This window comes from Cheilinus undulatus, linkage group 12 (genome assembly GCF_018320785.1).
Source record: "Cheilinus undulatus linkage group 12, ASM1832078v1, whole genome shotgun sequence".
Lineage (NCBI taxonomy): Eukaryota > Metazoa > Chordata > Actinopteri > Labriformes > Labridae > Cheilinus > Cheilinus undulatus.
Window position 1 is genome coordinate 49,773,464 of NC_054876.1, and position 16,106 is coordinate 49,789,569.

At 42.4% G+C, this 16,106-nt stretch overlaps 2 protein-coding genes across 2 annotated transcripts; one reads left to right on the forward strand and one right to left on the reverse strand.

Moving 5' to 3' along the window:
- Positions 1-667: 667 nt before the first annotated feature.
- LOC121519038 (olfactory receptor 146-like) lies at positions 668-11,351 on the forward strand. The gene is made up of 2 exons (XM_041801815.1): positions 668-735; positions 10,406-11,351. Exons 1-2 carry the CDS (start codon positions 683-685, stop codon positions 11,349-11,351), a joined length of 999 nt encoding a protein of 332 aa, XP_041657749.1. The 5' UTR covers positions 668-682.
- Positions 6,466-7,419, reverse strand: LOC121519169 (olfactory receptor 146-like). Its single transcript, XM_041801992.1, has one exon. It carries the CDS (start codon positions 7,414-7,416, stop codon positions 6,466-6,468), a length of 951 nt encoding a protein of 316 aa, XP_041657926.1. The 5' UTR covers positions 7,417-7,419.
- Positions 11,352-16,106: the final 4,755 nt, after the last annotated feature.

Below are 16,106 nucleotides of genomic sequence, written 5' to 3' on the forward strand. Positions count from 1 at the left end.
GGATGAAACATAAGAGAGCGGTAAAACTGAAGGAGACATTTTTAGGATAATGAAACTCTATTTTTAAATTTTTCTATTCACATTTTTATCTTATTTACATTCTAAACCCGTCTTCAGGGCGCTGGTAGCCCATTTTTAATTGTAGGAGTTATGATAAAGGCATTTACACCTACCTCGGCTACATCTTTGAGAAACGCCGACCCGTGCCTGATGGAAAAACCAGACCGGCAGGATCCTTGGAGGATGACCCCTGCAGTTCTACATTTCTATGTAACGGTTTTCTTGTGTCATTTTCCTTTTCTGCCATGGAGGCCAAAATAAAGTTAAACCCTGAACTTTAGGAGGTTAAAAACAAAGAAAATAAAAGTGTTACAGACGTTTTAGTGATTCTGCTTCAGCAGCAGTGAGAGAAGAAGACATGACCTCAACTTTCCAGGGATCTCTGCCATCACAAGTCTGTCAAAACACTGACTAAAACCTGAGACTGTTGCATGCTGGGAGCCCAGGGGACTACAGCGCCCCCTGGTGGTGGTCCAGTGTCGTCACTGTTACCTCAGCAGGCGTTAATGAGTGTTAATGTTTGTGAAACAGAGACGAGCATTAATGAGGCCCTCTGTGATCACTGACTAAACACTTATCAACAGTTTCTGATGTAATTAGTCCTCAGAGACCAGGATCAGAGATGTTTACCAGAGCCCAGACCATGATCCTGGATCTACAGGGACTCATGGTCAGGTAGGATCCAGATTAGGCTGCTGATTGCTAAACTTCACTTCTTTGAGCCACAGCAGGAAAACTTTCAGACTACGAGCCATGTTGTCTCAGAGTGACTGACCGTACGTCACGTGACTTGTAAATGTGGAAAAAGTGTTTCTGTTACAATTTTGCGATGTATTTCTATATCGAAACGCCTGAAAAACCTCCTCATGAAAGCATAAAAACTTTTTAGCGATATTTTAAGGTTTTTTCAAAATTCAGGTGTTTCCAGTTTTTTATTGCGCTATTTCAATTTTGCGCATTTCCAAGTGTAATGGAAACCCAGCTAGAGATGGTGTTTTTAACTCAGACATTTTCAGCTCTATTAGTTCAGAAAGAATAGAAACACTTAGTAATAAAAGGGTTACTGACAGTTGAATTAGTTTTTGAATCAGTAAATGAGGCTGTAGCGTGTTAAAAGCAGAACTAAAATCGGTAAATAAAAGACGTACACAGGCCTTTGGGTCTTCGGGTGTTTTAGTGAAAGGTGGGCGATGCCGTGCCCTCTCAGAGTTTTCACGTTTACAGCAGCCACATTCACACAGATCTAGAGTGTTAGGACACAAAGTTTGGGTTTGACTTCACAGGGTCTTTAACGTCTCTCAAGATAAATTCTTTAAATTGGCAGTGAACCAGCAGAGTGGAATGGTTTACACAGTGTCACCAGTTAATCCAACACCAGTCAAACCATGACACCACACAGTAAATGTACCAAAGTACATTTTACTAAAATTAAATAAAGTTTTACTCTGAAAACTAGAACATTTGCTCCATGTTTGGACCAAAATTAGCTCTGCTTGCAGAGTAATATTTCTGAGTTGTTTTTACTCTAAAAAGTGTTTGTATTTTACTCTAAATGATGAGTATCTGATCCACGATGAACAAAATCAAAGCATCTCTACAGCGATCAGCTCAGCGTTATATTCAGTCCCTTCTGAGTTTTTCATACCTTCTAGAAATGTTCCTCACTCATTATGGAACAATTTCTCCTCCACTGAGAATCAGGTAACACTGATGTAGAGCTGTATCTTACCATAAACAGACTGACGTTCCTCTTTACATTGAGCAACATTTTGATGTCTTTCTACCTTTACATGGAAAATCAACCAAAGAGAGCTTTTTTTGCTTTTTGTCATATCAGTATTAGAAATGGTGTCCTGGTATTAAAGAAACATCAGTAATGATTACAGGACAAAAACCCAGGAGCAGAGCACGAGACGAGGCAGAAAGGTTGAAGAAGTTTATCATACAGCAGTGCAAATGATGGTGGCTGTGGTTGGCAGAATCACTGGTGGAGAGAGAGAGTCAGGGCAAAAAAAGACTGAAAAATGACTAGATTTTTGTTTAAAGAGGAGCCAGATAAAGCTGCTGTAGTCCATAGGGGTCTGAAGGTTCATCACCAGCTGAGGAGATCTGGATTATCTTCAGCTGGGACTCCTAACGAGCTGCAGCCGTGTCCGTCCGTCAGTGATGAGTTTAAACTCCACAGAATTTCCTCTGAGCCCAAAAAAGAGCAAATTTGACTAGTGAGCAAAATACTTTTTACTCTGGAAAAATAACTCCTCGGCTTTTCTGTGCAGTTGTTCACATCAGACTAAATAAATAATACGAGTAAAAACATCTGGCTCTGTTTTTCTAAATAACCAGTCATGTTGTATTTAAAACAGGATCTAAGGTTCTTACATTCCTCTGGTTTAGAGTCCTCTGGGAACCACCAGGGGGCGCCAGCCCACACTTTAATGTGCTAACTCAGAGCTAACAGTGCTAACGTGAAGCTAAGTGCTGCTATAGTGAAGCATAAGTGTGTACTGCTACTGACTGCCGTGTGCGAGGAAAGCTCACAGTTTTCACTGTTTGTCTAAATCTTTTACACAAAGACGGATAAAGAACGAGCTCAGAGTAACCTGCAGCTGTTACTCAGGTTTACTGTCAGCTCGCTTTCTTCTGTTTGGTCTTGAGTCAGGTTTGGAAATGAAAATGTCCCCAGTCCTGTTTTAGGTCAGACATGAGCTGCCAGTGTTTCTGTTTTTAAGTTTTACTGCTGTTAAATGCAGGTTAATGGTCACATGACTGACTAAAACAAATATCTGGCAGTAGCTCTAAATGACAAAAACATGTAGCAAACTCTCTGTCTTCTAAAATGAAATGTTCAACAGTTTGGAAGTGTTTGGATCAATCAGTAAAAACCGTAGCTCAGTGTTCCTTCTTTCACACTTCCTGGTTGTAAATCTGTGGGTTTAAGCGTTGCTCTGCAGCTCACAGGTTTAAGGGACAGAATAGACAGGAAGTGAAGGTACAGTGAGGTCGTTTCTGTCTTTCTATGATCATTATCCTCACAGGAAGGGGGCAGCTCCCCATCGGCGGTCCCAGAATGCCTCATTCCAGCTCTTATTTCTATTAACCCTCTGGTCACTGAGACACCCGGGAGCTCAGAGAGCTCTGGGATGCTCATTTCCAGTCTGACTGCTGAGTCCTCTGGTGGGGGCGTGGCCTGGACAGACGGGCTCTGGGGTGTTTCTGATGATCAATAAACAACTTCATCAGACGCTTCTGTACTGTGGACTGAGTGTTCACAGCTCGGTTAGCCGCCAGAGAAGTCATGTGATCAAATTAAAGATTAGAGCAGGGGTTCAAACTCAAGGCCCGGGGGCCAAATCCGGCCCTAGTGCAGTTCTACCTGGCCCACCAGATCATGATATTTTTATTAGAACTGGTCCACCAGTATGAGGTCTGCAGATTTCCTCCAGTATAAAAATGTAAACTGAACCTGGATGATTTAAAACACTGAGTCATGAAAAACAGAAAAAGTCAACAGTGAAAATAATTTGATGAATCTCACAGTTAGGACTGACTTTTATTTCATATTTTAACCTTTACATCTCATAACTTTGACTTTTTATCTCATGCTTTTACCTTTTAGATTCATAATTTTACATTTGAAATCCTATTTCGGCCTTTTAGAGTCATGATTTTGAATTTTATCCCAGTATTTAGAGCTTTTTTAACTCATAATTTTGATTTTATCTATTTTTTTCCCTTTTAGATTCATAACTCTACATTTTAAACCCTATTCTGACCTTTTAAAGTCATGATTTCAACTCCTAACTTTTACTTTTATCTCATATTTTGACCTTTAAAACTCATCAGTTTGAAATTAAATCTCATATTTTGACATTTTAAAATCACAGTTTTGATGTTTATCTCATAATTTGCCTTTTGAAAACATAATTTTGACTTTAAATGTCGTGTTTTTACCTTTAAAACTTCTAAGTTTGACTTTTTATCTCAGATTTTGATCATGTCGACCTGTTAATCTCAGAATCGTTCAAGTTGACCCTCGATGGTTAAATGCTGACCCTGTTAGGCCCTCAGGTTAGACCCAAATCCAGAGTCCGGCCTCTGCTGTGACTGAGTTTGACGCCCTGGTTTAGGGGAAATTCTCACGCCGCTCTTCTGTTTCCAGTGATCTCAGTTAAACTGTAAATAGTTACCCAAAGACGTCGGTGGAGATGAATCCAGCAGAGTCAAATAGAAACGTTGTCACATCAACGGCCTCCATGTTTACTGAACCAACGTTATGATGCAGAAAGTTAGAGTGGAAATGAGGAGGACATGAACTTTAACCTTTCCTTGCTGGTGTCCCCACAACTCTCCTCAAAGGGGTTAATGCTGCTGCTTTTTCTCAAGCCTATACCAGCGGTTCTCAACCTTGGGGTCAGGACCCCATTGGGGGTCGCGAGACACTGAGAGGGGGTCTCCAGATAAATAAGCTAACCCTAAATAAGCTAAGAATATTTTTTAAATGTCACTGTTGCCACTGGACACCATTTCTGTCTTTTTTTACCCCTTTTAATCATTTTTCCCAACAATTCTGACATTTTTACCATTTAACACCTGTTTATGCCAGTTTTAAACTCTTTCCACCACTTTTTCTTCTGCCTGTTTTTCCACTTCTTGTCACTTAAGTTTAATGTTGACACATTATTGCTACTATCAACCCCTTTTTACCACTGTTCAAACATTTTTTTTCCCATTTTAACCAAATTTCTTCATTTGATATTCCCATTTTTGCTGGTTTAACCAGTTTCTACCCATGTTTTTTCTTTCTCAGTCAGCCTTTTCTGCCAGTTTATATCAATTTTTCATCCCATTTCACCAAATTTCCACCCAGTTTTGCCAATTCAAAGCCATTTCAGCCATATTTTAACTTTTTACCACTATTTATGCTCATTTTCACCACTTCTAATTCATTTCTGCTACTTTTAAAGTCCAACTTCACCTTTTTAATTTTTCAAACATTATTAACCCATTTTAGCAATTTTTAAACCATTTTAATCCTGTTTTTAACCAAAGGGATGTTTAAGAAGGCTTTTTACTACACAAAGGATTTAAAAAAGATTGTTTCTTTGATAATAGAGATTATTTTTTCAGGCTAAATAAGAAATATGGATTTGACTGCTTAACTTCACAATGGACCATGGTTTTGCTGACCTCCATGGTCCCCCCAGTTTGACTGGGACCCAGAAAGCTCCCCCTAATGGACGGCCTTGTCTCCAGAATGTACCTGGCTATTTAACCACCTTCAGGTCCAGTGGGGGTCCCTGGTCTCTGGCACCTTTATTTTGGGGGTTGAAAGAGTTAAAAACTGACAAAAATAGGTGTTAAAGGGTAAAAATGTGTCAGAATTGTTGGGAAAATGATAAAAAGGGGTAAAAAAAAAAAGACAAAATTGGTGTAAAATGGCAACAGTGTCATTTAACCCTTTAACTGCTGAGCCTCTGGACACGTTCTTATTTTAACTATAAATGAAACAGAAAGTGCTTTTGCCCATTATTCCAGAGTACTTTATTATCTGGCAGTTGTGTAAAATGTACCGCAAGTTTAAAAAGTGTTTTTTTAACTGTTTAAATTAAAACTGAGTTTCTGGGCTCTTTTCTTATTTTTAACCATAAAAGGCCCAAAAAATGTCCTGTGAGTTCGTGATTTTGCCCATTTTTCCACAATACTTAGAACTTTTAATATATGGCAGTTATTTACATATTACTGCATGTTAAGTGTTTTAACAGTTTAAAATGAAGAAACACGAAAAATGGGGGAACTTTGTGCTAGAATCTTAGTGGGAAAAAGGAAAATTACAGAAATAACTGCATGCTGACTGTAAAGCACAGTTTCTAAGCTTTCAGAAACTGTTAAAATTTTTCCAATAGCACAAACGGTCATGCAATTATGGTCATGTAAAGTGTGCTTCAACAGTGCGTCAACGACGATGACGACGACGTGCTAGGAGTAAAAGGTTAAAGAACATTCTCAGCTTTTTAGGGCATCTGGAGACCTCCTCTCAGTGTCTCGCGACCCCCATGGGGGTCTCGACCCCAAAGTTGAGAACCACTGCTCTAGTGAATCAAGTATGGGTTTATGAGGTTTGACAATCACTGACTTCTGTTTTTATTTACATTTTATTGGTGTCCCAACTTTTCTGGAGTCAGGGTTGTGCATAGATATGAGTTACCAGCTAGACGTAAAAACACGGGGATGTTAAATGACAGCAGCAGTTGTAAACACAGTTAAACCTGATCAGGTTTATTAAAGCTGATCAGGTTTATTAAAGCTGATTTATTGACATTGATCAATAACACAGGTTAAACAGTTCTTCCATGGCTGCAGGGACATTCACCTTTGTCATTTGACTGATAATGTTCATAACACCTTTTATTTCTGATATGATGGCGAGCACTTTGTAGAGCGGAACATATCAAATAAGAATTTGCGTATCTCCTTGGACTGAACGCCGTAGATGATGGGGTTGAGGCATCCTGGAAAGATGACAAACAGAACCGACGCCAGCTTCCTGTACTCAGCGTAATGAGGGAAACGATGCATGATGATAACAAAAAAACCGCTGATGAGCATGACCAGGTACACCACCAGATGAGTGCTGCAGGTCTTTACAGCTTTACTGTTCAGAGACTTGTTCTTGGCTGTCAGACAGACGGCGGCGATCTTGGCGTAGGTGAGGACGATGCTGCCCATGGAGGAGGTGAGCAGGACCACGGTGAAGGTGAGGCCGTAGACGTTGTTGATGAAAACGCTCTCACAGGACAGTTTGAACAAAGAGGCGTTGTCACAGTAGTGGTTCATGATCAGAGTCCTGCAGCGGTTCAGCCGGATGGTCAAACCGAGCAGAACCGACACCAAAACGAAGGCCACGCCCCAGGCCAACAGCGTCAGCTTCACCACCATCCTGTTGTTCATTACAGCTGCGTAGTGCAGAGGGTCACAGATGGCCACGTAGCGGTCAAAGGCCATGATCATGAGCAGAGTGTGGGACGTGGCCCCGTAGAACTGCGTGGTGAAAGCCTGGACAACGCATTCGTAGTAACCAATGAGGCGCTCAGAGGGAGGCCGCAGGACGTCTGCTATCACTCTGGGCAGGATGTGAGTGCCCCCGATCATGTCGCTCACAGAGAGGCTACAGAGAAGCAGATACATGGGCTGGTGAAGGTTACTGTCCAGGACAATAACCACCAAAATACCCATGTTAAAAACCATGATGATGACGTAGGAGACTAAGAAGAAGGCAGCGGTGGGGTAGGTCAGATCCTTCCTGATTTTGAAGCCCTCCACCTGGAGAATGAAGCTGTTGTACGTGTAGTTCTCCATCAATCTGAAAGCAAAGAAACAAGACAGACCTTTAACTGTCAGGGTTCTTCATTCCTGAAGTACTTCATATTTCAAATGTGCCCTGTCATTTCATTCTGTGCATATTCCTCAAAGTCTACAGATTACTGACATTGAAATATCCCTCCATTAAAAAATGACCTCTTACCAGATAAACAGTTAAAAATTATAACAGGCACAAAACTTCCTGAGGTAAAATCAATGCAAACACAATTACTGCTGCAAGAGCATCTGATAAAGATCCACACATGAATCACAAAAAGCATCAAATAAAACTTGTCTGAGTGCAGCTACTTTAATAATGGAACAACATGAATACAATCACACCTACATTATCTTAATCCCTCTACAGCTTCACTTAGATCAGTTAGCGCTCATCTGCAGCTGTGCTAACCTGCTCTGTCTCTTATAGAAGTGTTTTTAACATCAGGGGAACTCCTGATCCTTCCAAAACACCTGATGTAACTTTCAGAGATTAATGTGACGTCCATAAACTTTATCAAACTTCACTAAAGATCAGAACACAACAAAGTCATCAGGAGGATTCTGGGCCTGATTCCCCCTCAAACCACAGAGACCAGAGGCCTGATTATCTGAGGGATCACATTAAGCTTGTTTATTCATCAGGACATGGAGGACGCCATCAGCTATAATGACAAAACAACCCGGAGCCCAAAAAGTTCAGCTGCTGTGTGAAAAAAGGACAAAGAGCAAGATGACGATGATGGAGGAGACAAAAACAGGGACAGAGAGCAAGATGAGGATGATGGAGGGGAGAGCAGGGACAGAGAGCAAGATGAGGATGATGGAGGAGACAAAAACAGGGACAGAGAGCAAGATGAGGATGATGGAGGAGAGAGCAGGGACAGAGAGCAAGATAAGGATGATGGAGGAGAGAGCAGGGACAGAGAGCAAGATGAGGATGATGGAGGAGACAAAAACAGGGACAGAGAGCAAGATGAGGATGATGGAGGAGAAGAAAACAAGGATAGAGAACAAGATGAGGATGATGGAGGAGAAAGCAGGGACAGAGAGCAAGATGAGGATGATGGAGGAGAAAGCAGGGACAGAGAGCAAGATGAGGATGATGGAGGAGAGAGCAGGGACAGAGAGCAAGATGAGGATGATGGAGGAGAGAGCAGGGACAGAGAGCAAGATAAGGATGATGGAGGAGAAGAAAACAAGGATAGAGAGCAAGATGAGGATGATGGAGGAGAAGAAAACAAGGATAGAGAGCAAGATGAGGATGATGGAGGAGACAAAAACAGGGACAGAGAGCAAGATGAGGATGATGGAGGAGAGAGCAGGGACAGAGAGCAAGATGAGGATGATGGAGGGGAGAGCAGGGACAGAGAGCAAGATAAGGATGATGGAGGAGAGAGCAGGGACAGAGAGCAAGATGAGGATGATGGAGGAGACAAAAACAGGGACAGAGAGCAAGATGAGGATGATGGAGGAGAAAGCAGGGACAGAGAGCAAGATGAGGATGATGGAGGAGAGAGCAGGGACAGAGAGCAAGATGAGGATGATGGAGGAGACAAAAACAGGGACAGAGAGCAAGATGAGGATGATGGAGGAGAGAGCAGGGACAGAGAGCAAGATAAGGATGATGGAGGAGAGAGCAGGGACAGAGAGCAAGATGAGGATGATGGAGGAGACAAAAACAGGGACAGAGAGCAAGATGAGGATGATAGAGGAGAAGAAAGCAGGGACAGAGAACAAGACGAGGATGATGGAGGAGGAGAAAACAGGGACAGGGAGCAGGATGAGAATGATGGAGTAGAAAGCAGTGACAGAGAGAAAGATGATGGTGATGATGGAGAAGAAAGCAGGGACATGGAGCAAGATAAGAATGACGAAGAAGGAAGGAGGGACAGAGAGCAAGATAAGGATGATGGAGGAGAAGCAAGCAGGGACAGAGAGCAATATGAAGAGGATGGAGGAGAAGAAAACAAGGATAGAGAGCAAGATGAGGATGATGGAGGAGACAAAAACAGGGACAGAGAGCAAGATGAGGATGATGGAGGAGAGAGCAGGGACAGAGAGCAAGATGAGGATGATGGAGGGGAGAGCAGGGACAGAGAGCAAGATAAGGATGATGGAGGAGAGAGCAGGGACAGAGAGCAAGATGAGGATGATGGAGGAGACAAAAACAGGGACAGAGAGCAAGATGAGGATGATGGAGGAGAAAGCAGGGACAGAGAGCAAGATGAGGATGATGGAGGAGAGAGCAGGGACAGAGAGCAAGATGAGGATGATGGAGGAGACAAAAACAGGGACAGAGAGCAAGATGAGGATGATGGAGGAGAGAGCAAAGACAGAGAGCAAGATGAGGATGATGGAGGAGAGAGCAGGGACAGAGAGCAAGATGAGGATGATGGAGAAGGGCCCTGTGTGATTTTCATTCCAGGGCCCCCAGAATCCTTAGCTGCGCCCCTGTATGGAGCTGATTATTTAATAAGTTCAGCTGGTGTTTGTTTTCTAGGGAGTTTCATTTTTAACTGCTGATGATTACTTCAGTATTTGGTTGTTTCTGTAGAGATATCATCTATTTTACTGAGGGGTGAAAGCAGGGATCAAACTGTGATAAACATGTTCCTATCTTTGACATACAGGCTGAGGTTGTTCCCGTCACATTAGTCCTACTGTTACATCAGATAGTATCCATGGTCTTGTTGACTCCCTACAGCAGAGATCCTCTCTATAAATCACAGCGTGATCTATGCCTGGTTGGTGCCAGTGGGGGACTTGGTGCATCAACAGAGAGACACAACGCTGAAGCCCGAGCTGCTCTGGGTGGGTCACTGATATTTATCTGCAGAGATCTGCAGAGATCGTATGAACTTATCTATGTTTAACTGATTTTAAAATAATGATCTCTGGGAGGTATCCTGTTCTGATCAGTCTCCTGGTTATAGATCTTTCATGCGTGTCATTTATGTGATGGTGTGGTTGTTGTTTTGTGTCTCAGACTGATGGAGAACTCCTCGTACAACAGCCTCACGCTGCAGCTGGAGGGGCTGAACGCCTCCAAGGGCTCCCTCTACCCCGTCTTCCTCTTCTTCTTCTTCTCCTACCTCATCATAATGTTAGCAAACCTAGGCATTGTTTTCCTAGTTTTCATTGATAAGAACCTTCACCAGCCCATGTACCTTCTTTTCTGCAACCTTCCCTTTAACGACATCCTGGGGAATTCGATCACGATGCCTCGTTTGATGATGGACATGTTGCGGCCTCCCTCTGAGCGCCTCATCAGTTACTATGAGTGTGTCGTCCAGGCTTTCACCACGCACATGTATGGTACCAGCTCCCACACTGTGCTCATGATCATGGCCTTTGATAGATACTTAGCCATCTGTGATCCTCTGCGCTACGCTTCAGTCATGACCAACAGGATGGTGGTGAAGCTGACACTGTCGGCCTGGAGCGCGGCCTTCGTTTTAGTGGGGATCCTCCTCGGTTTGACCATTCGGCTGAACCGCTGCAGGACTCTGATCATGAACCCGTACTGTGATAACGCCTCTTTGTTCAAACTGTCCTGTGAGAGCGTTTTCATCAATAACGTCTACGGCCTCACCTTCACCGTGGTCCTGTTCACCTCCTCCATCGGCAGCATCATCCTCACCTACACCAAGATCACTGTGGTCTGTCTGACAGCCAAGAACAAGTCTCTGAACAGTAAAGCCTTAAAGACCTGCAGCACTCACCTGGTAGTGTACCTGGTCATGCTCATCAGCGGCTTTTTTGTTATTATCATGCACCGTTTTCCTCAGTATGCATACTACAGAAAGTTTGCTGCCATTCTGTTCCACATCATCCCCGGAGGTCTGAACCCCATCATTTATGGCATTCAGTCCAAAGAGATCAGGAAGATGTTACTGAAGTTGTTTGAGTACAGGAAAGTTTTACCGTCTTGACAGAAGATGTGTTTCTCTGCAGATTTAAAGTACTAGTTTGCAGCTCTCTTTCTGTTAAAGCTTCATAAAAAAGTCAGACGTGTTCGCAGGGATGTAGGCAGGGTGTTAGACACTCTGAGGAGGTTTGGGAGGAAGCTACAGCTGAAAATACTTTATTTTCCCTGATCTAGATATGTGCATTCTGAGCATTTTTCATCCTAATAAATGAATTAAGTGTTTGTGAAAATAGTGCTTTAAACATCAGATCTGAGGCGATGCAGGAAACGTGATGTGTACTTTCTGATTCGAGGCAAAGCAAAGGTTTGGAGAGGGAAACTTTATTCATTCATCCAGGTGTTTTTCTTTTTTTTCCCACCTGTTTTTACTGTAAAACAACGATGTGAACTGCAGGGCCAGCAGTCAGTGTGTTTTATGGTGAACATTCATTTTTATTTGAAATGAGAAACCCAACCCTGACCCCTGGCCTTGGACCTTTCAGCCAATCAGAATTAAATTGAGAGAAAAAAAGAAAACAATACAAAACAAAAAATGTTCTTTCTTCAGTGAAAAGAAAATTTGAAAAATGAAAACTTTCATTTTTATTAAAAACTTTTTTTTTTTTGTTTCTTTTTATTTTCTGTTCTGATCAAAAAAGGAAGCTTAGAGAACAGAACACTGGAGATGTAACATTATTTTTCCACCACATCTGCAGTAGCGATGGGTCACAGAGAGGGGGGGTGTCGCTATCCGATCCGTCCCAGAAATCCGATTTGTACTCTGCATGTGCAAACACACGTCTACAAACGCTCGGCATTAATTCCAACCCTAACCAGTGGAATTTAAATACTAAACATACCCCAGGAAGCTAAATAATTAAAATACACTCCTACACCAATGAGCTACCCCTAAATCTAACAGGGCAGATTCTCCTGGAGAGAAGAAATCGGATCAGCCCATCCAAGCTGAGGCATCTGATTTTTCTGAATGCCAACCTGCACTGAGGACATTTATACTGTTTGCTTGATTTTGGTTCTGGTTCTGTTCTGTGGATTTGTTTGCAGTTTTTTTTTTTTTTTTTTTGTTAATTTGTGCAATAAAGAAAAATGGATTAGAACATTAAACAACAGTAAGAATGGTTTTGTAACAGAATAAATGCACAAAAAAGGCAATCATAAGGATTCTCATAAAAACACTGAATGCAAAAGGGTTTTCAACACACTAACCATTATTTTTTGTGAAGTTCAGGTAAAATATAGGGCTACAAAAGATCCTAAATAAAGAGCCGTTCAGGAGTCGAAAGAGCCAGCTCTCTGAAAAGATCTGAACTTCCCATCACTAATCTGCAGTGGGCCATACATACAGGAAAAAAGAATGTTACATCTCCAGTGTTGCGACCTTTAATCTTTCTTTTGTTGATTAAAAAAAAAAAAAGAAAAAAAAAAACATTAAATTATTTTTCAATCATTTTTGGAAAACAAAACATGAATGTTTTGTTTTGTTTTTCATTTTTTTGTTTCCAGATGTTTTTGTGTGAGTCATCATCAAAAGAGGAAGATCAAAGAATGGAAGACTGGTGATGTAACATTCTTTTACTCACAACGTCTACAGCAGGGCTTGACAGTAACTTTTTGCTCACTGGCCCCGTGGCTACTTGTTTTTGAAAAGTTACTAGCCACTGAGCATTCCCACTGGCCACAATTGTGTTGAAGGGAAACTATGTGTGACATGCCAAATTGGATGTGTCTGGAATGAGATGAAACACATGCTCTGTTTCCCTCTTTAATGGATACTGTTTATACTAATATTGAAACTTTTAATCAACTTTATTCAAAAATCAGAAATGCAGCTGGTTTCATCTAATTCTCATTCAGACAAATATCCACCAGAGAATGCTGAGGTTATGACACTGACAAAAGCCACTGGCCAAAGTGGCTAGTTGAAATCAATCGGGTACCTGCCAGCTGAAATCCACCTGCATTTGTTTAGTTGGCCGGTGTAAAAGTCAAGCCTTGGTCCACAGCAAGTCTCATAAACAGGAAATAAAAGGTTTAAAGTGAACTGCCAGGAGGAGCCAAAGGCATGAGGCCAGTGCGTTCACAACCAACAGACTTTAAAAATTAAATGATAAATCCATCATGAGAAAAGAATCGGAGGCTAAACCATGAAATAAGAGCCATTTGGTCTTTCATGTCTTTAAAATGTAGTGGGAGACATAAAAACATCAAACATAAAGAATGAACCATTTTCAGTTTCTTTCATGACGACTAAATAAATAAATGAATAAATAAATAGAGAGAAACTGTTCTTATATTTCTGATCAACAGAGGAAAACCAAAGACCAGAACATTGGTGATGTCACTTCTGTTACACCTGTTATGTAAAAACACATTTATGCCCACATTACTCTAAAGAAGAGGGGTGAAACACAGCGGCACCATGGTCCTGTCCCTACGTTTTTGAGATGTGTTGCTATCATCACATTCAAAATGAGCTAATATTTGTCATGGAATGGTAAAATGTCTCAGTTTAACATCTGATATGTTGTTTCTGTTCTTTTATGAATAAAATCTGGGTTTATAAGATTTGACAATCATTGACTTCAGTTTTTATTTACATTGTACACAGCATCCCAACTTTTTTGGAATCATTGCTGTATGTTAAAACACAAAAATTAAACCAAGTAAGAGAGTAAGAGAAATTTGGGGTTGAATTGGAAAATCTGAGAGCAGCAGGTCAGCTGACCTGTATGGTCCAGCCAGGACGTCCCACAGAGTTGGCTGGGCCCCTGATAAAACCCAGAGAATGACCCCTGAAAAAATCAGAGAATGGACCCTGATAAACCCAGAGAATGGACCCTGATAAACCCAGAGAATGGACCCTGATAAACCCAGAGAATGGACCCTGATAAACCCAGAGAATGGCCCCTGATAAACCCAGAGAATGGCCCCTGATAAACCCAGAGACTGGACCCTGATAAACCCAGAGAATGGCCCCTGATAAACCCAGAGAATGGCCCCTGATAAACCCAGAGACTGGACCCTGATAAACCCAGAGAATGGCTCCTGATAAACCCAGAGAATGGCCCTGATAAACCCAGAGAATGGACCCTGATAAACCCAGAGAATGGCCCCTGATAAACCCAGAGAATGGACCCTGATAAACCCAGAGAATGGACCCTGATAAACCCAGAGAATGGACCCTGATAAACCCAGAGAATGGCCCCTGATAAACCGGAGAATGGGAGTTAATCTCTGAATTATTCCCATTTTTCTGTTCTTTTTTCATGTCGTCATTAGAGTCTAAAGGCCTTTACTCAGAGATTAATAAAGAGTTTTTGTTTTTCGACCCGCTGACAGTTGCGCTGAGCCTGACAATGATGTCTTCCAGTTGCATCATCGTCTCTGAGGTCTGGTCCTGCCAGATGAAATCAGATGTATAAAGCGTGAGGGTGAAGCAGAGCTTGTCTGGAGCTGATCAGGCAGCTCTCAGAGACGGTATGACTGTTAAAGAGAATGTTCTCACTGTACTTTACTGATTTTTCCTTCATTTTTTGACACTTTTGTGAATGCAAGGGAGAAAATAAAGTTTCCTTGTGGAAGACAGAGACACAAAGATGAGATAAAGGGATAAAATTATGCAAAAATGAAGTGTTTTATTAGGGAAAATCTGCTGTGCATTATAACCCAGCAGGTTCTGAGGAGGCAATCGTTCATTATACTGATGTTCTGATTCCTGACGATCACTGCAGTGTTACTGATTTGTTCTTTAGGGTTTGTTTAAAGTCAGTCTTGATCTAACCTCTCCTCCTGTGGTTGTTTTGTGTCTCAGACTGATGGAGAACTCCTCGTACAACAGCTTCACGCTGCAGCTGGAGGGGCTGAACGTCTCTGAGGGCTCCCTCTACCCCCTCTTCCTCTTCTTCTTCTTCTCCTATCTCTTCATCATGCTCATAAACCTCGGCATTGTTTTCCTGGTCTTCATTGATAAGAACCTTCACCAGCCCATGTACCTTCTTTTCTGCAACCTTCCCTTTAACGACATCCTGGGGAATTCCATCATGGTGCCCCGTCTGCTGATGAACATGCTGCGGCCTCCCTCTGAGCGCCTCATCCACTACTACGAATGCATCGTCCAGGCTTTCACCACGCACATGTTCGGTACAACATCCCACACTGTGCTCATGATCATGGCCTTTGACCGCTTCGTGGCCATCTGTAACCCTCTGCACTACGGCACCATAATGACCAACAGGATGGTGGTGAAGCTGACGCTGGCGGCCTGGGGCGTGGCCTTCGTTTTAGTGGGGATCCTCCTCGGTTTGACCATTCGGCTGAACCGCTGCAGGACTCTGATCATGAACCCGTACTGTGATAACGCCTCTTTGTTCAAACTGTCCTGTGAGAGCGTTTTCATCAATAACGTCTACGGCCTCACCTTCACCGTGGTCCTGTTCACCTCCTCCATCGGCTGCATCGTCCTCACCTACACCAAGATCACCGTGGTCTGTCTGACAGCCAAGAACAAGTCTCTGAACAGTAAAGCCTTAAAGACGTGCAGCACTCACCTGTTTGTTTACCTCATCATGGTGTTTAACGGCATGTCTATCATCACCCTCCACCGCTACCCTCAGTACTCCGACTACAGGAAACTCTGCACCATCCTGTTCCACATCATCCCCGGCAGCCTCAACCCCATCATCTACGGGCTGCAGTCAGCAGAGATCAGGAAGTTCTTACTAAAGATGTTTAATGTGAAAAATGTTTCCCCATCAAACAG

Bases quoted from the DNA above. Each gene is read 5' to 3' on its own strand.
- LOC121519038 (XM_041801815.1), top strand. From the start codon at position 683: ATGTTTACCAGAGCCCAGACCATGATCCTGGATCTACAGGGACTCATG. The intron at 736-10,405 runs GTAGGATCCAGA...TTTGTGTCTCAG, and splicing joins CTACAGGGACTCATGGTCAG to ACTGATGGAGAACTCCTCGT.
- LOC121519169 (XM_041801992.1), bottom strand. From the start codon at position 7,416: ATGGAGAACTACACGTACAACAGCTTCATTCTCCAGGTGGAGGGCTTC.